Source organism: Aquarana catesbeiana, linkage group LG01 (genome assembly GCF_042186555.1).
Source record: "Aquarana catesbeiana isolate 2022-GZ linkage group LG01, ASM4218655v1, whole genome shotgun sequence".
In the NCBI taxonomy this organism is placed as follows: Eukaryota; Metazoa; Chordata; class Amphibia; order Anura; family Ranidae; genus Aquarana; species Aquarana catesbeiana.
In genome coordinates this window covers 391998646-392021779 of record NC_133324.1, presented here as the reverse complement: position 1 = coordinate 392021779, position 23134 = coordinate 391998646, and the positions used below count along the sequence as shown (strand labels likewise).

Here is a 23134-nt window from a genome sequence, read left to right as displayed (position 1 = left end):
CTCAGACAAGCAGATCACATACATTTGCAAACTGCATGTAAGCCCTGTGTTTTCCCCATTGCTGAGTATAAACTGTGTGAAACTGTAAAAAGTTATTGTTACTGCAGTAAAACCCTGTCAGAGGCAAAGTTCATAGTCGCACAGTGTGTCACCGGTAGATAAGATATCTACAAAGAGGCCAGGCAATATTTCTTTTGCAGAGAGATATAGCAAGAAACAAAAATCAGCACATTTAAATAAAACAGGAGAGTTTATAACAAACATAAGCTTGAAATGTACACAGGTTAATACAGTTTCCGCTGTTGCGAAACAGGTCAAACCAGTTTGGGCAAAGGCGTCTATAGAGAGGAACACACAACATATGTAGGTTTTTTCTTCATAAGCTACTGGAGAATCAAAGACCATGAATATGGTGTCAGGTAAATGGTTTTCTGTCCTTTTCACTACATTTCTTTTATCCCAGTTTCCATATTTATGATCATTTTTCATTTGGTAGTACAAATTATTGCTTAATGAAAGCATAACTAATTGCTACATCTATAAAGAAGGAGAAGGTGAATGACAAGTGATAGCTTGTGCTACTGCGTAATTTCATTTTAGTCTTGTATTACTTTACTTATGTGACATTGCATGTGTGATATCAGCCTGTTTTGTTCTATTTCTTGTTTAAAGAGTAACTCCACTTTTGTGGAGGGATCAATATAAATTGCAAGCATTTTAACAAACTTAGTTGCAAAGTTCTACCTGTTTCTGCTCTGAAAAATTAGCTCTTCTGTTAGATCATGCCTTGTGCAGGACTTATAATGAATCGGAGTGACTTTTTTATAACTGATCAGCTGATGCACTTGCACAAATCAGTCAGCCAATCACACAAGCAGAAAAATTACATCTTGGGGGGTATGTGTACACCTACTCTGTACAGAACGCCATATTGCATTGAATGTTATAGTACATTACAGCACTGCAGATTAAAAAGGAATTTTTTTTTTTTTTTCCCACGAAAGTGGAGTTACACTTTAATAGGCTTAACTTAATGAATTAATTTGGGATAGGACATACAGAAAATGCACATTTTCTTAAATTATTAACAAATCTCTTTTAGAAGGTCATGTTGGCACTACATGCGCCTTTCTTTTAATAAATTATATTTTTTATTTCTTATAAATTTGCTTTTTATCATTTTTCTCTTGAATTTTTATTTTTTTTTTGCAATTTTTCATCAGCTACTGGTGACCTGCAATGGGGGGAAGGCCACCAAATTTGTTAGGGTTGCTAATTAGTAAATGAGGCCATGTTGTAAAAAAATGGTACTAAGCAATGGCTGATGTTACTTATTTGATAATTATGGGTGAACGGATTAGTGGGAATCAGCGAGAGCAGTGGATCAGACCACATCTCTTGAAGTAGAGGCTTGCAAATACACTATATTACCAAAAGTATTGGGACTCCTGCCTTTACACCCACATGAACTTTAATGGCATCCAAGTCTTAATCCGTAGAGTTCAATATTGAGTTGGCCCACCCTTTGCAGCTATAACAGCTTCACCTCTTCTGGGAAGGCTTTCCACAAGGTTTAGGAGTGTGTCTATGGGAATGTTTGACCATTCTTACTCATTCATAATAAAATGTAAAAAGTATATAAAAACACCCACACTATGAAAACATCTTCCAGAAGATTTACCCTCCCTGCCCCTTCATCACCGGCCATTTTGTGCTTTTTGACACTGCGTTACTTTAACTGAAAATTGCGTGCTCATGCAACACTGTACTCAAATGAAATGTATATAATTTTTTTTTTTTACACACATATAACTTTCTTTTGGTGGTATTTGATCACCACTGGGTTTTTTTTTTATTTGTTGCACTTTAAATTTAAAAAGCCTGAAAATTCTTAAAATATATATATATATATATATATTTTTTTTTTTTTACTTTCTGCTATAAAAATAAAACATATTAAAAAATTAAATGTCTTCATAAATTTAGGCCAATATGTATTCTGCTAAGTTTTTTTGGTTAAAAAAATCCCAATAAGGCCCCTTTCACACTGGGGCGGTGGGGCCGTTGGCGGTACAACAGCGCTATTTTTAGCGCTGCTGTACCGTCGTTCTTGCAGCGGTATTCGGCCGCTAGCGGTGCGGTTTTAACCCCCGCTGACGGTCAAAAAAGGGTTAAAATCCCTCGTACAGCGCGGCTATAGCCGCGGTATTGCCGCGGTATAGCCGCGCTGTCCCATTGATTTCAATGGGCAGGAGCGGTTTAGGAGCAGTGAATACACCGCTCCTTCACCGCTGCAAAGAAGCGGTTTGCAGGACTTTTTTCACCGTCCTGCCAGCGCACCGCTTCAGTGTGAAAGCCCTCGGGCTTTCACACTGAACAAACAGCGGAGGCTGTTTAGGGGCGGTTTGCAGGTGGTATTTTTAGCGCAATACCGCCTGCAAACCGCCTCAGTGTGAAAGGGGCCTAAGCGTATATTGACTTTTTGTGTCTACAAACTATGGCATTTATTACATTTTTTTCTATATACTAGTAATGGCAGCGATCAACAAATCATAATGGAGCAGTTTTTACTAAGGGATGTGTCGGTTTTTATTGCAGGGAAACAAAAACCGCCACATCCCCACTGACAGAACAGGGCTAGAATCATATTGTTGTAAGTCTTCATATTTGTATTCTTTAACCACTTGCCGACTAGCTCACAAAGTGGTTTGTTCCCACAAAACGCAGTACCCGTACGTCAGCTCCGATCGCCGCCGGCCACCCGTGATCGTGGGCACGAGAGCCAGAACGGGGATTTGTGTGTGTAAATACACAAATCCTCATTCTGACAGGAGACAGATCTGCTGTTTGTAGTAATTATGAACAGCTTTATGTCTCCTCCTCCAGTCAGTGCCAGTGATCGCTGTATAAATGTCAGTGGTCCCAAAAAAGTGTCAAAAGTGTCCAATCTGTCTGCCCTAATGGCGCAGTCCTGCTAAAAAGCGCAGATCACCGCCATTACTAGTAAAAAAAAAAATAATAATATAAATGCCATAAATCTATCCCTTATTTTGTAAACAATATAACTTTTGCACAAACCAATCAATATACGCTTATTGCATTTTTGTTTTACCAAAAATATGTAGAAGAATACATATTGGCCTAAACTGATGAAGAAATTTGTTTTTTAAAAACATTTTTGGGGATATTTATTATAGCAAAATGTAAAAAATATTGTTTTTTTTTTCATAATTGTTGCTCTTTTTTTGTTTATAGAGCAAAAAATAAAAACCGCACAGAGGTGATCAAATACCAACAAAAGAAAGGTCTATTTGTGGGAAAAAAAGGACATAAATTTTGTATGGGTACAACAAAATGGAGAGGCGATTTGTTGTACATCTTGCGGCATGTATGCGTTCCTTGATCCGATCTAGGGTGAATACTGCTGTGCAAAATGTAAGCACATTGTTTCCCTGGAAGCCCGGGTTCTGAATCTGGGGGAGCAACTGTCAGCACGAGAGGTCCCTCCATACTAAAGGAGAGCCAGGAACGTACACGGCAGGTGCTGACAGGCACAGAGGAGGTGGAGACAAAGAGGTGCAGGCACTAGGAAAGAGTAGATGGGTGACAGTCAGGAAGAGTAGAGGGGGAAGTGCCAGTGAGGCCAATCCAGGGCTGGAGCATCCCAATACTTATGCTCCCATGAGTGACATTGGCGAAACCAATCAGGGATCAGCACTGCTGGAGTTGAGGGACTCGCCTAGCTGCCGGGGGAAGAACTCCTCCAGTGAGAGTGGGGGGGAAGCGAAGGGAAAGGAAAGACAGATTTTGGTGGTAGGGGACTAATTTCTTAGAAGGACAGAGAGGCCAATCTGTAACAAAGACCTGAAGAGCCGAACTGTATGTTGTCTACCGGGCGCTCGGGTTCGGCACATCACAGATCTGGTGGACAGATTACTGGGAGGGGCTGGGGAAGAGGCAGATGGAGTGTCCTAAAGAACGATTTTATGGAGGAGCTAAATTGAGGAAAAGGACCTCCAAGGTAGTATTCTCAAGAATACTACCGGTACATCGAGCCACACTAGAAAGGCAGAGGGAGATTAGGGAAGCAAACAAGCAGCTGAAGAGCTGGTGTAGTAAGGAGGGGTTTGGGTTCCTGGAGGACTGGGCCGACTTCTCAGTCAATAACCAGTACTATAGAAGGGATGGACTGCACCTAAATGAGGAGGGTGAAGATCAGCTGGGAATGAAGATGGCCAAAAAGTTAGAGGGGTTTTTAAACTAGGCGATGGGGGGGGGGGTCCAGAGGTAGAGATAGTCAGCGCGGAACATATTGCAGAGGGTAGTATTGGGGGCATTAGTGGTAGGTTGACCAAAGCACATAAACCCAAGGTAAGTATAGTAGCGACCGGTCTAAACTACGTGGCATGTTCACCAATGCCAGGAGCCTGGCGTACAAGATGGGTGAACTACAGATACTGTTGCACGAGGAGGATTTGGATTTTGTGGGGATTTCAAAGACCTGGTTCAACAGCTCTTATGATTGGCTGGCAACCATTCAAGGGTATACCCTTTATCACAAGGATAGAGAGAGTAAAAAAGGGGGAGGGGTATGCCTATATATTAAGAATAATGTACAAGTGAATGTGAGAGATGACATTACTAAGGGAGCTAAGGAGGAGGTGGAATCCATATGGGTAGAGCTCCAAAGGGATGAAGCTAAGGGGAAAATAATATTGGGAGTATGCTATAGGCCCCCTAACCTGAGGGAGGAAGGGGAGACAGATCTCCTGTCAGAATTTGGATTAGCAGCAAGGATGGGAAATGTTATCATAATGGGGCATTTTAATTATCCAGACATAGACTGGGCAGAGGGAACCATGCATTCATCTAAGGCTCGCCAGTTCCTAAATGTCTTGCAGGACAATTTTATGGGTCAGATGGTAGATGCACAAACTAGAAATAAAGAGTTACTGGATCTACTGATTACCAACAATACAGACCTGATCACGGATGTGGAAATACGGGGTGTCACAGACCTAGCCGGGACAGAGGCTGTTGGAGAGGACTGTATGCAAGCCTGTTGCCTTTTGATTATGGGCCCTGGATTTTCAATGGATTCATTCTGTTGGGACACATCCTGTGAGGAGATGCTGGTGTCATCAACCTGTGTTTATGTTAATTGAATGAGCTAATGACATTGTCCTCTATACAATGTAGGAGACGGGACGACTGCTATTGTGTTAATTAACTGTATGAAGCTCGGTGACCACAAGTCTGGGCGAAAGGTCATGTCTCAGTCACCTAGGCTGTATAAAGGATTAGATAATTAGCTCATGTTAATTAAGTTACAGTTGTATTGTTAGAGGAGGTTCCAACGGCATATAAAGTCTTGTAACTTTGATTCATAATAAACAGTCCATGTTAGCAGTAAAGCAAGTGTCGCCTTGTTTTCTGCTCAGAGAGGTTGGAATATCTGATATCTGTATACAGACTGGGAGGAAGTGGTATATGACGGAAGCACTCAAGCGGAGTGTGGGACGTTCTGTGACATTGGTGGCAAGCAGCGGGAAAGCTTCCTGAAGTCTGGGACATCCAAACTTCCAACTGGATCCAAGATCAGCATAGCAGACTTCAGTCACCCCAGCGGAGATATGGACCTGGCATCAAAATTCCCGGGGCTGCTGCGGATCATCCTTTCAACATACACCAGGACTGTGTCTGAGGATGAATACCTGGAGCTTAGGCAGCAAATTCGGGTGGAGCTCTGGATTGCAGCCCTCCGTCTCGCTGGTATAAAACAGGGCAAGTGCTTTCCAACCCAAGAGCAACGGACCAGTGACCAACGGGCATTGCGGATGGCATTCCTGGGAGAGCAGCCCCAGGAGCAATGGGTGACTGAGTTGGACAGGTTGGTCCAGCAGGAGATAGAGCTGGACAATCGTTATCGGGCTCTGCAATGGCACGCAGAGGAGGGATATTTAGGGGAGACAACAGAATGCTCTCCGGAGGGATATGACTTTGGCGGCCCTGGATTGCTGTGGGAGAGCCTTACAGATCTTTTTATGTTTGGCGATGAAGGGGAACCTGACCTTGAGGACCTGAGAGACTATAGAGAGTCTATGCTCGGTCTTGCAGGGGTCTCAGAGCTCAAACCTGATCTGGACCATTTGCTAAGGAAGGAACAGCATCTGGAAAGGGCATACAGGAAACTGCTAGAACAAGTTCAGCAGCATGCCAGAGAATCGGCAGTGGAAAATCCGGAGATTGCCGTCCCCAAACCTGAAGTGCTGACAACAGGGCAGAGCTCTGCTAACCTCTGCCCAGAAATGATAGCATCTTCTGGGTTCCATGGACAGGAGATGGTGAACCTCTATCCCCAGACATCAGTTGCAGAGACATGGGATTTGATAGACTTTTCTGCTGAGGAAGAACAACCTGATGAGCCTCCAGCAGAAGAGCTGCTATCAGGGCCAAGGTTCACTGTGTTCTGCCCAGCACCAACAGTGGCTTCAGCCTTCCTGAGAGAAGAGGTAGTCGGCCTTTCTCCCACAACACTGACAGGGACATGTGATTTTCTGCCAGCAGCATCTATGGAGTTAAAACAAACTTCTCCAGCTGAAGATCTGGTAACTGAACAGAGGGTCCAAGACCTCTGTCCCACACTTTTACCAATTCCAGAGACTGGGGATTTAATAGAGGTTTCTGTAGAGGAGGAACCACCTGGCAAACCCCCAGCAGAAGTGCTGGCAACCGGACAGAGGGTCCAAGACCTCTGCCCCACACCTGCAGCAATTGTGGAGGCTCAGGCTGAGAAGATGGCAATCACTTCCCAGCAGCAGATACAGGGGGAGAAGGGAGAGGAGGTGTGTGTTGTCCCTTCCCAACAGTTGGCCAGGGTGGAGGAAGTGGGCTTTCCTCCCCAGCAAAGATACGTGTACCTGGGAGACAGTACCATCGACATGTCGTCCCAGCAGCCAGATGAGGGAATGGAAAAGGAAGCAGCCGGCTCACCTCCCCAATGGCAGCTACACAGTTTGGGAGTGGAGGAAGCCAGCCTCCTGCCCCAACAGTTAGCCGGAGCAGAGGATGCGGAGTCCCCAGCAGAAGTGCTGGCAACAGGGCAGAGTGCTACCAACCTCTGCCCAGCACCAGCAACAACTACAGAGTTCCAGGGAGGCGGGGCAGTCGGCCTCCCTCTCCAACAGTTAGCCGGAACAGATGGTGTGGGGATTCCAGCAGAAGGGCTGGCAACAGGGCCGAGGACTGCTGGACCCTGCCCTCAACTAACAGAGGATGGATTTCCTGTGAAGGTGGATGGGACTTCAGTCTCCACCTGTATACTCCAGGGATGGTGGGCAGTCGGCCCCGATCCCCAACAGCATGACAGAGTGAGCCCAGACACCCTGTCCTCTCTCCAGCGGCAGAAAGGATTCCAGGGAGAAGAGCCAGTCCAGGCCTCTCCCCAGCGGCAGATATGTTCTCTGAGAGAGGCAGAGGTTGGCTGGGTGAGTAATACTCTGTTTGGAACAATTTGTTTGGGGTACTGTGTGGGTACAGGCAGTAGAGGACTGGAACTATGGACTAACTTCGGAGTCAACCCGTCTGGGGTCTCCTCCTGTGTTAGTCTCCTGCCGAAAGGGGAGAAATGTCACAGACCTAGCCGGGACAGAGGCTGTTGGAGAGGACTGTATGCAAGCCTGTTGCCTTTTGATTATGGGCCCTGGATTTTCAATGGATTCATTCTGTTGGGACACATCCTGTGAGGAGATGCTGGTGTCATCAACCTGTGTTTATGTTAATTGAACGAGCTAATGACATTGTCCTCTATACAATGTAGGAGACGGGACGACTGCTATTGTGTTAATTAACTGTATGAAGCTCGGTGACCACAAGTCTGGGCGAAAGGTCATGTCTCAGTCACCTAGGCTGTATAAAGGATTAGATAATTAGCTCATGTTAATTAAGTTACAGTTGTATTGTTAGAGGAGGTTCCAACGGCATATAAAGTCTTGTAACTTTGATTCATAATAAACAGTCCATGTTAGCAGTGAAGCAAGTGTCGCCTTGTTTTCTGCTCAGAGAGGTTGGAATATCTGATATCTGTATACAGACTGGGAGGAAGTGGTATATGACGGAAGCACTCAAGCGGAGTGTGGGACGTTCCGTGACACGGGGCAATTTAGGTAACAGCGATCACAGGTCAAATGGCTTCAGTATAAATCACACAAATAGGAAACATAAGGGAAATACAAAGACATTGAATTTCAAAGGAGCCAACTTCCCTAAACTACAAACCTTGCTAGAAGGCATAAATTGGGATAAAATCTTAGGAACAAAGAACACGGAGGAGAGATGGGTTTGCTTTAAGAGCATATTAAATAAGGGCATTAGCCAATGCATCCCATTGGGTAATACATTTAAAAGAGCAAACAAAAGTCCTGGATGGCTTAACTCCAGTGTAAAAATGCATATAAAAGCAAAGGAAAAGGCCTTCAAAAAATACAAGGTTAAGGGATGATCATCAGCATTTAGACTTTATAAAGAATGCAACAAGAGATGTAAGGGTGCAATAAGGATGGCTAAGATAGAACATGAAAAACACATAGCGGAGGAGAGCAAAAAAAATCCCAAGAAATTCTTTAAGTAAGTAAACAGTAAAAGGGAGGACAGACCATATTGGCCCCATAAAGAATGAAAAAGGACATCTGGTTACAAAGGATGGGGAGATGGCGAAGGTATTGAATTTATTCTTCTCCCCAGTCTTCACGAGGTAATTGAGGGGCTTCAGTAACCAAAACTGCAGTGTTTATCCTCATGACACATCACAGGAAGCACCTTCATGGTTAACAGAGGACAGAATTAAAATTAGACTTGGGAAACGTAGCCTCCCTGGCGGTATTCCCGAGTGTGGCTCGGGGTTAAAATTCAGTACCATTAGCGGTAACCCCGAGCCACACTCGGGATCGCATTGCAGGATCCTGGGGCGGCTTTACTTACCTTGTCCCCGGGATCCTGCGATGTCACCCGCAGTGTCCGAGGGCTCCGTCCTCCTCCGAAGCCTCTCCGTGCCAGGCTCCGTTCCCTGCGAGCGGCGCGACGCACGGGGCGGAGCCTGGCGGCAAATTAAAAAAAAAGTAAAAATCATAACACATACAGTACTGTAATCTTACAGATTACAGTACTGTATGAAATGATTTCACATCCCTTTTGTCCCCAGTGCTTTGTCCCATGCCCTGCATGCAGTTTTACATGATATACACTGTTCTTTCTGCCTGGAAACTGGAGATTGTCCATAGCAACCAAAAAGTGTCCCTTTACGTCAAAAGTGGCTTTAGACCAGCTAGAAAACAGCGATAGTAAATTAGAACACTTGCAGAATTGAGCGATAGTGAATTGTGGGGAAATTTATTTTATTACTATTTTTTTTTTTTTTTTTTAATTATTTATTTTTATTTATTATATTATAATTTATGTTTTTGTGTTTCAAACTTTATCATACCCGGGATATCTACTAGACTCTGGTTTGGACAGATTTAAGTGTGTTATTGTTAAGATTTACAGACCTACAATATAAAACGCCAAATTTCCATGCAAAATAATTGTACCGCTTTCAGCACCTAAAATCTGAAATAATCATACCGCCAGGTAGGTTAACATGAATAAATCACCAGGACCAGATGGATTGCACTGAGGGTACTTAAGGAACTAAGCTAAGCAATTGCCAGACCCTTGTTCCTAATTTTTACAGACAGTCTACTGACTGGAATGGTATCAGCTGGTTGGAGAAAAACCAATGTAGCACCAATATTTAAAAAGGGCCCAAAATACATCCCTGGGAATTACAGACCAGTTAGTCTTACATCAATAGTATGTAAACTCTTGGAGGAGATGAAAAGGGACTATATACAAGATTTTAGTAATGAGAACGGTATCATTAGCAGTAATCAGCATGGATTCATTAAGAATCGTTCTTGCCAAACCAATCTTTTAACCTTCTATGAGGAGGTGAGTTGCCATCTAGATAAAGGATGGCCCATAGACGTGGTGTATCTGGATTTTGCAAAAGCATTTGACACAGTTCCCCATAAATGTTTACTGTACAAAATAAGGTACATTGGCATGGACCATAGGGTGAGTAAATGGATTGAAAACTGGCTACAAGGGTGAGTTCAGAGGGTGGTGATAAATGGGGAGTACTCGGACTGGTCAGGGGTGGGTGGTGGGGTCCCCCAGGGTTCTGTGCTGGGACCAATCCTGTTTAATTTGTTCATAAATGACCTGGAGGATGGGGTAAACAGTTCAATTTCTGTATTTGCGGACAATACTAAGCTAAGCAGGGCAATAACTTCTCCGCAGGATGTGGAAACCTTGCAAAAAGATCTGAACAAATTAATGGGGTGGGCAATTACATGGCAAATGAGGTTCAATGTAGAAAAATGTAAAATAATGCATTTGGATGGGAAAAATATGAATGCAATCTATACACTGGGGGGGAGAACCTCTGGGGGAATCTAGTATGGAAAAGGACCTGGGGGTCTTAGTTGATGATAGGCTCAGCAATGGCATGCAATGCCAAGCTGCTGCTAGCAAAGCAAACAGAATATTGGCATGCATTAAAAAGGAGATTCATTCCAGAGATAAAACGATAATTCTCCCACTCTACAAGACTCTGGTCCGGCCGCACCTAGAGTATGCTGTCCAGTTCTGGGCACCAGTCCTCAGGAAGGATGTACTGGAAATGGAGCAAGTACAAAGAAGGGCAACAAAGCTAATAAAGGGTCTGGAGGATATTAGTTATGAGGAAAGGTTGCGAGCACTGAACTTATTCTCTCTGGAGAAGAGACGCTTGAGAAGGGATATGATTTCAACATACAAATACCATACTGGTGACCCCACAATAGGGATAAAACTTTTTTGCAGAAGGGAGTTTAACAAGACTCGTGGCCACGCATTAAAATTAGAAGAAAAGAGGTTTAACCTTAAACTAAGTAGAGGGTTCTTTAATGTAAGAGCAGCAAGGATGTGGAATTCCCTCCCACAGGCAGTGGTCTCAGCGGGAGGCATCATAAGGGGCAGATAAGCACCTGAACGATCGCAACATACAGGGATATACAATGTAATACTGACATATAATCACACACATAGGTTGGACTTGATGGACTTGTGTCTTTTTTCGACCTAACCTATTATGTAACTATGTAACGTCGCACAACTGCACAATTGTCAGTTAAAGCAGCGCAGCGTCATATCTCAAAAAATGGCCCGGTCATTAACCACTTGCTGACCAGCCGCCGCATTTATACTGCAGCAGGTTGGCACGGCTGCTCAAATCGCCATAGCTATACGTCGACTCTTTAAAACGCTATAGCAGGCACGCGTGTGCCCGCAGCTTGTCCCTGGAGCCGATGCACGTGCCCGGTGGGCGCGATGTCCGCCAGGCACCCGTGATCGCTCCTGACAGAACGAGAACTTGAATCTGTGTGTGTAAACACAAATCCCGGTTCTGTCAGGGGAGTAGAGACAGATCGTTTGTTCCTAGTATATAGGAATAATGATCGGTCTCCTCCCCCAGGCAGTTCCATCCCCCCTACAGTTAGAACAAACTGAGGGAACACATTTAACCCCTTGATTGCCCCTAGTGTTAACCCCTTCCCTGCCAATGACATTTACACAGTAATCAGTGGCTATTTTTAGCTCTGATCTCTGTATAAATGTCAATGGTCCCAAAAAAGAGTCCAAAGTGTCCGATCTGTCAGCCGCAATGTCGCAGTCCCGTTAAAAATCACAGATCGCCGCCATTACTAGTAAAAAAAAATAATAATAATAATAAAAATGACATAAATCTATCCCCTATTTTGTAGACACTATAACTTTTGCACAAACCAATCAATATACGCTTATTGCGATTTTTTTTACCAAACATATGTAGAAGAATACATATCGGCCAAACTGATGAAGAAATGTGTTTTTTTTTTTTTTTTTTGGGTGGATATTTATTATAGCAAAAGGTACAAAATATTGTGTTATTTTCCAAAATTGACGCTTTTTTCGTTTATAGCGCAAAAAATAAAAACCACAGAAGTGATCAAATACCACCAAAAGAAAGTTCTATTTGTGGGGAAAAAGGGACATCAATTTTGTTTGGGTACAACATTGCACTCCTGCGCAATTGTCAGTTAAAGCAACACAGTGCCGAATCGCAAAAAATGGCCTGGTCAGAATGGGGGAAGATCCTTCTGGAGCTGAAGTGGTTAAGGGGGAAAATCGTCAAGGGCTGAACTGGTTAAGTACTGTTATGTAAGCAAGAATAAAGTTGTGCGCTATGGGTACTTGTAGCTGTGTATCAAGACTCTATTGAATAGTCATACTAATGTAGAAAATCATATTGAATGCACTTGCACTTTTGAGCAAGCCACAATTAGGAAATAAGAGACATGTGCCTCTTAATATTGTTAATATGAGTACTTTAATATCTTTAACCTTGTGAGTATAATAAGGTAATAACTGGGGAAAGCATACGTGTTAAAAGCTTCCACAGTTTGTAGTGGGATATCCGTGGCCATGGCGTGTGCCAAAGATTGCAGTGTATGGTTACTGAAGGAAAGGGCCAAAGTTATGATTAGGCTCTTAAGATTGGGAAATGTGTAGCAATAAACACTGTACGGGAAGTATTTAAAGACTATGTTTATTTCCTTTACAGCTTTGAAGAACCTACTGGGAGAACTTTTTTCATTTGAAGTGACTGTGGTTCTAATTACCTTAACAACTGTTTTACTTGTACTGAGGTCACGCAAAAGAAGAGGACTTGCTTTGCCAGGCCCATGGTCACTGCCTATTGTTGGGAACTTCTTTCAGCTTGGAGATCAAGCTCATATATCTCTTACTGAGATGAGAAAACTTTATGGAGATGTCTTCCTCATCAAATTGGGCATGGTGCCTATAGTCGTTGTAAGTGGTTCTGACACAGTAAAAAAGGTCCTTGGTAAACAAGGGGAACATTTTGCAAACAGGCCAGAGTTCTATTCTTTTTCGCTGCTGGCCAATGGACAAAGTATGACATTTTCAGAGAAGTACAGTGAAGCTTGGAAAATACATAAGAAAATTATGAAAAATGCTTTAAGATCTTTTTCAAAAGAAGAGGCCAGTTCATCAAACTGCTCTTGTCGTCTTGAAGAATACATATCTGCGGAAGCATCAGAGCTGGTTAACAACATGACACAACTGTCAGCAAAGCAGGGGAGTTTCAACCCTCTCCCCCTTGTAACAATTACGGTTGCCAATGTGGTGTGCTCATTGTGTTTTGGTAAGAGATATAATCATCATGACAAAGAGTTTCTCCAAATAGTTGAACTAAATGATGACCTTCAAAGATTGTCTGGGGCTGGACTTCTGGCAGATTTTATCCCAGTTTTAAAATATTTTCCATCATCTGCTCTTAATCAGCTGAAGAAATTTATAGAAGCTTTGAATGATTTCATAGCTAAATCTGTACAAGATCACTATGAGTCACTTGATGAGGTAAGGGACCATAAATAATTGTCTTATTAGTATGAAGTTAGTTTTAACTTCTTCTGTTGTTTTTATTACTCCGCTCTTGAAAATCTTAACATTTATAAGATAATAGTACTCATTTCTGCAGGATTTATGTTTTCATGCTGTTACTCATTCTAAAATAGTCCCTACTCAAGTCACCTAAGCCAAATACAGAACGAAAACTAATTCAATTCTTCCTTCTCCTCATTTAAGCTCCTTCACAAGAATTTTTTTTTTTTTTGAAGGGACATATCATTGGTTATGCTATTTATATGTGATATTTTGAAGATCTGTATTTAAAACATGAACTGGAGAAAAAAGACATTTTATCTATAAAATATCTTACACTTCCAGAAGAAGGGTCACCTGGTATAGAGAGGACTCGATTCAAGCAAGGTTACAAAAACCCACTGGCCCCCAAAAATGTAAACAGATACCAATTAATCAGGCGGGTATCACCAAGTACCCACATGTCACTTCTTGACTTCATGTGGCATACACTGGCCCTCCTAAAACTTAGGATATTCTAATATACTGTACATAAAATGGCAAAACCCATCCTTGTTTCATTTACTAATGGCTAATGATAGAAAGTGGTAGAGGTCTCAGGCTGTTCACCAGAAAGTGCAGTCTGAATGCATAAACAATACAGAGGATGCCAGTTCATAATGTTTTTGGACCACCAGGTACAATTTAAGGGTAGAAAGTGAAACTATTTTGTTTTGTGGTAAATATTAAAGAATACACAGTTTCTATTTATATTCTAAACTAAAGTGTTTTATAAAAGAAGCATCATAATAATATTTTATCATGTGATAGTTTTCCTTTAATATGTTTGCAGGGTATAAAAATGAAAGTTCTTGCTTATAGATATGTTGACTCCAAAACCCTTTTATTTCAGCCCTGTAAAGAGCTGGATAATAGCCTAATGATATCTGTACTTGTTTTCCATTTGATGTTATGTACATCCAGTCATAATGTAATAAAAGTAAATAATAAAATATACCACATTTATACCACATTCTTCCTTTAAAAAAAAGATCAGAGAATGTCCAGTCCTCACTTCTTAGCTACTTAACCAATGGATTGCATCAGGATTGAAAAGTAGTATAAGGACTCATGTACACTGGACATTTGCCTAGCTCTTCTGAAAGCCTTTCTTCTGGCACGCCTAAAGCCACATTTTTGTAAATGTGTTTAGAAGCTTGGACATTAATTCATTTCATTGGCCAGAATAATAATTTATCTGGATGATTGTTCTGTGCCAGTGACTCAGAAAGTATTGAAATCAAGGATCATCATGGCAACCAACAGCAATAAACAGCAATGGTCAGCAGAAGGGGTCTCTGTATTTGTTTAATGAAAGGGTTTTTTTTTTTAGTTTGTGTTGTATCCTTTAAGTCATGTACTTGTTTTATTGTATTTTGCCATGCATTTCTTGGTGTTGTCAAATAAAGAAGAAAAAATAAATAAATAAAATGAGCAAACTGCTAATGGTACAGGAAATTAAAGTAGGAGCTAACCATTAGTGGATTAATTTTTAAATCAAAACATTTGTTTTTAATGTTTAATCCTTTGTTGCATCCTAATGCTGCTGATTTCCTGCAACTTTTGTACAGGCACTTTCTGTCTACATGTGTGGACTCCATTGCTGGTGTCTTTGATGTGCCTGTATAATATATATTCCAATGGACACTTGTAATCTTAATTGGAAGCCCTGTGACAGAGTGAAAACATAAGAGCACAAATGGGGGACAATGACATGGTTTTGTTACCCCAAAACAGGAAGTGCTTTTACAAGGACCTTCATGGCAACATCACCATGTATTGTTATGAAAGCCGAAAGCTGCAGTTTTAAAGATTATTAAAACTATTTTTCAAATTACATTAACTTGTTAACGCTTTTATGAGTGGTAGGTTTTGCATATGCTTCTAAAAGTTTATTGTGTTTTCATACAGTATGTCACTGTGGGATTACTTTGGGGCATGATAGAACTGAATACTTATTTTTGTGTGTAGCGATATTTGTATTGATCCTCGATAATTGCACATGAACCTCAGCTATAAAACAGCTGCATTAAAAATGTAATATAACATGTAATATGTACAAATGTACATATTTTGTAATATGTTCAAGTGTAATATATAAAATATAATTTAATATATTTTATAATGTAAAGCACTGCACAGACTGTTGGTGCTATATAAATCCTAAATAACAATAATAATAATAATGTTCTATGTCCATCTACTTAGATACCTTTCACACCGAGCCGCCTATAGCGTCGGTGGTAAAACGCCGCTATTTATAGCAGCGTTTTACCGTCGGATTTGCGGCACATTTTGGCCACTAGCGGGGCGCTTTTACCCCCGCTAGCGGCCGAGAAAGAGTTAAAACCGCCCGCAATGCACCGCAATAGCGGCGTTTTGCAGGCGGTATTCCAGCGCTGCCCCATTGATTTCAATGGGGAGGAGCGGTAAACACACCGCTCCTTCACCGCTTCAAAGAAGCTGCTGACAGGACTTTTCCTGACATCCTGCCAGCGCAGCGCTCCGGTGTGAAAGCCCTCGGGCTTTCACACTGGAGACAATGCTGCAGCTGTTTGAGGGCAGATTGCAGGTGCTATTTTTAACTCTATAGCGCCTGCAAAACGCCCTCGGTGTGAAAGTTGTCTTAAAGTCCCATGAACATTAATCTCAGAGTTTGTTCTTTTCTCTTGTTGTCCAGAAATAATGAGCACTATGGGAACTAATATGGGAAGAAGGATGACATTTGGATCAGGATATACCCATAGTACACTGGATTTCAAACATTTGGTTGGACCTCAATATCTTTTAGATCTTTCTCAAAGTTTCTCATGGTTACCCTCAACATCACAGACTGTGCTGGTGGTGTTCCTGCAGAGCTCTAGCTCCTTGGCAGTTGGGGGTAAATTGGTGCCTCAGTCTCCACATTCAAGGAAAGACAGCATGGAAATGTTCCTGTGTATAATTTCACTACACTATACCTCACCAAAAGTCAATATGTAGGGGAAAGTTGCAGCTTTGCCTTCCACCCTTATCTGGAACAGCTAACAACTTCAGGGGTTCCTCCTAGGAGGACAGATCTCTGCAAACTTTTTAATGTGCCTAGTCGAGGAGAGACTGGCTTTAAAGCAGAGTTCCAACCAAAAGTGGAACTTCTGCTTAATTGCTTCATCCGCCCTCTGGTGTCACATTTAACACCTTTCAGCGGTGAGGGGGGAATGGGGGACCTGGTTTTGACAGGTCCCCTTCTACACTTCCGGGAGACCAGGCCACAGCCCGATCTTCTGGAAGTTCGGCCCCCTCCTCATTCCTCCGTCACTGGGCCAATCAGAAAGCGCAGCATGCTTCGCACATGTGCAGTAGGGAACATGGTGTGAAGCCATTTCTTTGAGCTCCTACTTGCCGGTGAAGTTACTTCAAGGCCTTGTATCATTGAACTCTGCTAATTCCATCCCCACTTAAAGGGACACACCACTAGCCACTATATTACTTAATCTCTCATTAGGATTAAAGGTATAATAAGCCGGCCTGGGGTTCTCCTTTAGCAGCGGTATTATATTCAGCAACCACTAACCCTTTTGAAACCCATTCATTTACTGTCTGTTTTCTGTATGCCTAATATTATATTTCTGTCATTGCCAATTGTCATTTAATTGCTTGGGGACTTTCTCAAATAAGTCTTGGCTGTTTATCCAGGACTTGGCTGACTTATGCCCTTTTACAAGACTCTCCTCTTGAGTAAGTAAAACCAAGAGAGCTAATCCATATACAAGCATACCCCACTTTTAAGTACACAATGGGGTTTATTTACTAAAGCTGGAACATGCAAAATCAGGCTCACTTCTGCATAGAAACCAATGAGCTTCCAGGTTTATTACCAAAGCTTAATTGAACAAGCTGTGGTTAGAAGCTCATTGGTTTCTATGCAGAAGTGAGCCTGATTTTGCACTTTCCAGCTTTAGTAAATAAACCCTATTGTGTACTTAAAAGTGGGGTATGCCTGTACCTGGTGTCAGTGTGTTATGCCAAGGTGGCGCAGAGGAACATGCAGTTATAAGCAACCCCCCAAGGGGGCAGTGCTACATTACACTTACAAGGACACAGCTGAGTCTATGCCCATGCCACCATTCCAGCATACCTCTGCCACTTCACTCCCAGTGACAGAATGGGGTCCTGCTATGAACCTACCGTGGATCTCATGTGTGCACTTAACTCCTTCCACTCTTCTGTACCATGTGACCAGGTCCATGAGGTCTTGGTCCCAGATACTTTTGTGGAACCGACCACTAGGGAGGGAACCAGAACACCAATCCCCTAGCTACTGGAGGACCTGTCATCTACCCCAGGTACCACGCTTCATGACTGGATGCAATGTACCTTGCACTACTTACTGGTTAATAATGTGAAAAGAGTTACTGGTTACCCATAGCAACTTCAATCCTCCTCCTGCTTGCCTTGCCAAGTAGACCTTTCGTAGTAGCTTTGCTTCATATCCCACATGTGTTTTACTGACCCTGTTCTTTCATACACCAGAAACCATTATACACTCCATTGAATGACTTCAGACCAGGCTTGAGACAGTTTGAAATCTTTACTGCCACTTCTTACGGCAGAGCAGACAACGTGCATAACAAAGTGCAGAGCCTAAACGAATGAAACTGGCTGCCCAGGCATACCTTTTCAGGTGCTAGTCCTAAGCTGGCGATCCCCAATGACTGGTAGTGTCTACTGGAACACGGGCATCTCATGCTTATTACATGCTGGTTCTTGGATCTTAGGCTTCCGAGGACTGTGACGTTTCTTCATTCTCTTAGCTACCGTCCAACTCTCAGCTTTCCCAAGATCCCTCCTTGAAGCGACCTTCCCCCTATTTATATATATCACCAGGTGGAAGACTGGGAACTGTGGTGCTGCAGTTAACCCTTTCCCTGGCCTAGACAAGCCAACTACCTAACATACACAACACTGTAGGCAACCTGGTTACACACTGATTAGCCAGGTTATACAATATCAATAGCACTGAATCATATCTCTCTATCACAACCTGCTGGAGCAAGCTCAAACAACATGTGGCAAAGAAAATAGACTCTGCTTAGAGAAAAATACTGTTGAGGTACAGTTAGACTGCTTACAGCCTATTGCTGACTATAGAATTCACACAAATGTAAAAAGGAATTTAGTAACATACAATATTTCTACATGTGTAGTAACAGAAATGTCTCTTTTTGTTTTCCAGAATAATATCAGAGATATAACAGATGCCCTTATTCAGCTCTGCAGTAACAGAAACACCGTGGATAAACTGCACAAACTAACTGATGAACAGATCATAATCACTGTGAATGACATATTTGGTGCAGGTGATATTTATTATATCTTATTGTTCATTCAGTAACATGCACAGTAACATTTCAATCCGAATGTAATATATATATTAGGAAAAACTTGCTTGTTGCTCAGCTGTACTTAGGCCTCTCTCAGGGCAAAATAAGTTTTGGAATTTACAAAAGCAAAAAGTTAAAAAGCAGACAGCTTAAAAACATGGATACCAATGTCAAAGTTAAAAAAAGACCACTTTAAAATAAATATGCCACAAACCTAGGTAATTAAAACGAATACATGATTTTATTATGACTTCTCAGAAGCTACATTTGGTAAAAATAATGTGTCAAAACTAACAGCAGATCCAGAGATGCAGTCTAGATATGCCCCCCAAACACAGCCTTCTTGTCATTGTCTGATGTGGATATCCTAGAGCTAATTCCAGAGAGACACGTTCTCAAGATCCCTCTGGAATCTCTTTAAAGATCTGACAAAAGCAATACTCTTCTATAGCCTTCTTACAAGTGCCTACACTTTTCAGCTTTTAAAGTTTTCAAGTTAGTCAAAATACTCATTACTGCCCATACAGGGGAAAAGCAGAAGTGCCAAGTTATCTCTACTAATCAACTTTGTTAGCAGAAAAAAACAAACCATTGTTAGAAACTTGGCTCCGTCCTCTGAGCTTTGTGATGCCAATATACTTTTCTGAGGTCCCTTGACAGGATCATTTGTGTACGACACACAGAGAGACTATTGACCAACTGCACCAAAAGGGTTTGTATTGCGTAATTTTTTTTCAAGAGTCAACATTCAATGCAAAGAAGTCTCATTTTGAACAGAGAACTGAGCTTTCATACATGAAAGCTACCATGTTCCACAATAGCTAACAACTATCTGATTAGAAGTACCGATAAATATTTTTTTTGGCACACTTCTTCAATGCAGCTAAGAATATTATTATTATTTATTGTCTTCTTTTTAGGATTCGACACCATATCCTCTGGACTACTGTGGTGTATTCTGTACTTACTGAAGTATCCAGAGATACAAGATAAAATTCACAAGGAAATAGGTAAACATTTGTGTTACCATAATACAGTTTTAGGTTGCAAAACTAAAACCATGTAGCTTGTACTACTGTCTCATTGTAGCCAGTGAATGGCAAGTGCAGCTGCTATCAGATTTAAAGTGATTGTAAAGTCTGTTTTTTTTTTCCTATAAAAATAACAAACATGTTATACTTACCTGCTCTGTTGCAGTGGATTTGCACAGAGAAGTCCAGATCCTCCTTTTCTTGGGTCCTTGCTATGGGGGCACCCAAGCTGAGTCACAGCTCCCTGTGTCCATTCAGACACGGAGCCTGGCCCAGCCCCTTCTCTCTTCTGATTGGAGAGGTAAGTATGAGCTGTTTGTTATTTTAAAAATACCTTTAGAATTACTTTAAGGAAAAGAGCAAATGGTTTGGGTGCTTAAAAAAATCTGTTGCCACACAATGGTCATGCAAGTAAATGAGCGTTAACATAAGTCCTCACTGACCTCTGTAGTTGCAGGAACTGAGGAGCAATGCACCCTCAAGAAATACAGCAGTAGCATGTCCTTCTGTTAGCAGCTCAGATTCCCCTGCTCCTTCCTGCCAGAAATGACTCAGTAGCAGTCCAGCAGGGAGCAGAGAGAGCTGACTACGAGGACAGTGATTCTTCTGTGAAGAATGATGCATTTCTCCACAGTTCCTCTTTTAACTCTAGTGTAGAAATATGTAAATAAATGTACGATTTAACTGCCAGAGGTTTTTTTTTTTTTATTGCACTAAGCGTTCTTACACCCCTCAGATTGTTGCATGGATTATTTTTAAACACGAATAAAAGGAAAAGTAGCAATGAAAGCAGCTCTAGGTTTAAGTGGTCATTCCTATACTTTAATTAATCATGGTCCATGTGATTGGGAGGTAGGTGACAAAGGTGTATCCTGTGCAAGTATCCCTCTTTTCCATGTGAGAAGGTTGGGAAATTAGCTGTCCTTTTGATATCCTAATAGCCCTCTTATGTAAACAAACACCAGGTGTTTCTTTACTGTTAGAACATACTAAAACCAGACTATATAGTCTTTGTTGTCATCTTTGAGGATCTTTGGGAATTAATTACTTCACATTGCAAGCAGCTACAGAGATCAGGAATTACAAGCTCTTGACTTCTTCTTAATAATATGTGAATAATAAAATGTTCATAGTCCGGACAGAGGCGCACTTTAGGTTTAATACAATAGCTAATAAGTCTGGGCCTGATTTTTCATAGTATATACTGCTGTAAACTCAAGCCTAAAATCTTGCAAGGTCACATTACTAACAACTGAGCAACTGTGCTGTACCTAGTTGCCATACTCCCTTTAGATGGAAAGGTATTTTTTACCAAAAAACACACTATGTTGTCCTTTATGTGTATAGCAGCATAAAATGCTAAATTTAACTTCCAGCCAGGGTTCCCTTTAAGTTCAAAGAGAGGATTTTAAGAAGATTTAAAAAAGGGTTCTTTTTAACATTGTTATGGGATACATTCTTTAAAATGAGTGAGAGACCTGGCTGAAAAGTAAATTTAGCACACCACATGTCTATGTGTGCCAGCATAGTGGGTTTTTTAGTAAAGGTGAACTTACCCTTTAACATCCATATTGCAAAACATGTAGAAATGTTTGAACTGAGCCTAATGCCTCGTACACACGATCGGACTTTCCAGCAGACTTGGTCCGATGGTCTTTCCGCCGGACTTTCCGGCGGACTACCTGAACGGACGGACTTGCCTACACATGACCGGACTTTCCGGCAGGCTAGGTCCGCCCATATTTCTGACAGACTTTCGCCGGAGTTACGGCGGACTTTCAGAATGAACGGACTTGCCCACACACGGCTAAGTCCGTTCATTTTGAATGTGACTCGGGTATGACGGGACTAGAAAAGGAAGTGAATCTCGCCGCTTTTATCGGCGAGATTGACACCTTGCGGGCCCCGTCGCGGGGCATACCAGGCCCTTAAGTCTGGTATGGATTATAAAGGGAACCCCCTAAAATCCATACCAGACCCCGATCCGAGCACGCAGCCCGGCCGATCAGGAAAGGGGGTGGGGACGAGTGAGCCCCCCACCCCAAAACACCTTGTCCCCATGTTGATGAGGACAAGGGCCTCTTCCCGACAACCCTGGCCGTTGGTTGTCGGGGTCTGCGGGCAGGGGGCTTATCGGAATCCGGGAGTCCCCTATAATAAGAGGGCCCCCAGATCCCGGCCCCCCACTCTATGTGAATGAGTATGGGGTACATGGTACCCCTACCCATTTACCTAGGGAAAAAGTGTCAATAATAAAACACACTACACAGGTTTTTAAAATAATTTATTAGACAGCTCCGGGGGGGTCTTCCTCCAGCTTTGGGGGTCTTTCCCCGGCTTCGGGGGTCTTCTTCCGGCTTCGGGGGTCCCTCCGGTTCCTCTTCTCCCGGCGTCCAGTTGGTTCTTCTCCGCTCTCTCTGGCCTCTTCTCCCGGTGTTCCAGTTCTTTTGCCGGCTCCTCCGCTGTCTTCATGCCGCTCTTTTGCCAGCGGAGGCCCGGACTTCTGGCTTCTCGGCTTCTTCCCTCCTCTCTTCTCCAGATGTTGACACAACGGTTTCTCCGGCTGGACTGCTCTCTGAGCACTCCGCTGTGACTTATATAGGCGGAGACCCCGCCCCCTTATGCCGTCACAGTCCCTGGGCATGCTGGGACTGTGACGTTTTAGGGGGCGTGGTCAACATCACCCGGTGATCATCACCCACCCCCCATGTTGAGGGCATGTGGCCTGGTACGGTTCAGGAGGGGGGGCGCTCGCTCGTCCCCACCCCCTTTCCTGACCGGCCGGGCTGCGTGCTCGGATCGGGGTCTGGTATGGATTTTAGGGGGGACCCCACGCCGTTTTTTCGGTGTAGGGGGTTCCCTTTATAATCCATACCAGACCTAAGGGCCTGGGATGCCCCGCGCTTGCCGCAATAGGAAAATTCGTTTTTTCTATTGCAGCAAGCGCGAGATGCAATACCCTGTCCGTCGGACCAGCATACAGACGAACGGACTTTCCGTCAGGAACTGAGTCCGGCGACTTGTACCTGTTTCAAATCTAGGTACGGCAGACTTTTTTGGGAAAAAAAAGTCCGCCGGAGCCTGCACACGATCGGATTGTTTGGCGGACTCTGGTCCACCGGACCAAGTATGCCGGAAAGTCCGCTCGTGTGTACGTGGCATTAGGCAAACTGTTTT

The 23134-nt window shown here is 42.7% G+C and overlaps 1 protein-coding gene across 1 annotated transcript in view; it reads left to right on the top strand.

Annotated features, from left to right (window-relative positions):
• Nucleotides 1–250: 250 nt before the first annotated feature.
• The window catches only part of LOC141147219 (cytochrome P450 1A1-like), a 34285-nt gene continuing 11401 nt past the window's right edge, over nt 251–23134 (top strand). The window contains exons 1-4 of the mRNA XM_073634384.1: nt 251–419; nt 12683–13500; nt 18779–18902; nt 19847–19936. Of these exons, the coding sequence (XP_073490485.1) occupies nt 404–419; nt 12683–13500; nt 18779–18902; nt 19847–19936 (1048 nt within the window). The 5' untranslated portion in view covers nt 251–403. The remainder of the gene's footprint in view (nt 420–12682; nt 13501–18778; nt 18903–19846; nt 19937–23134) is intronic.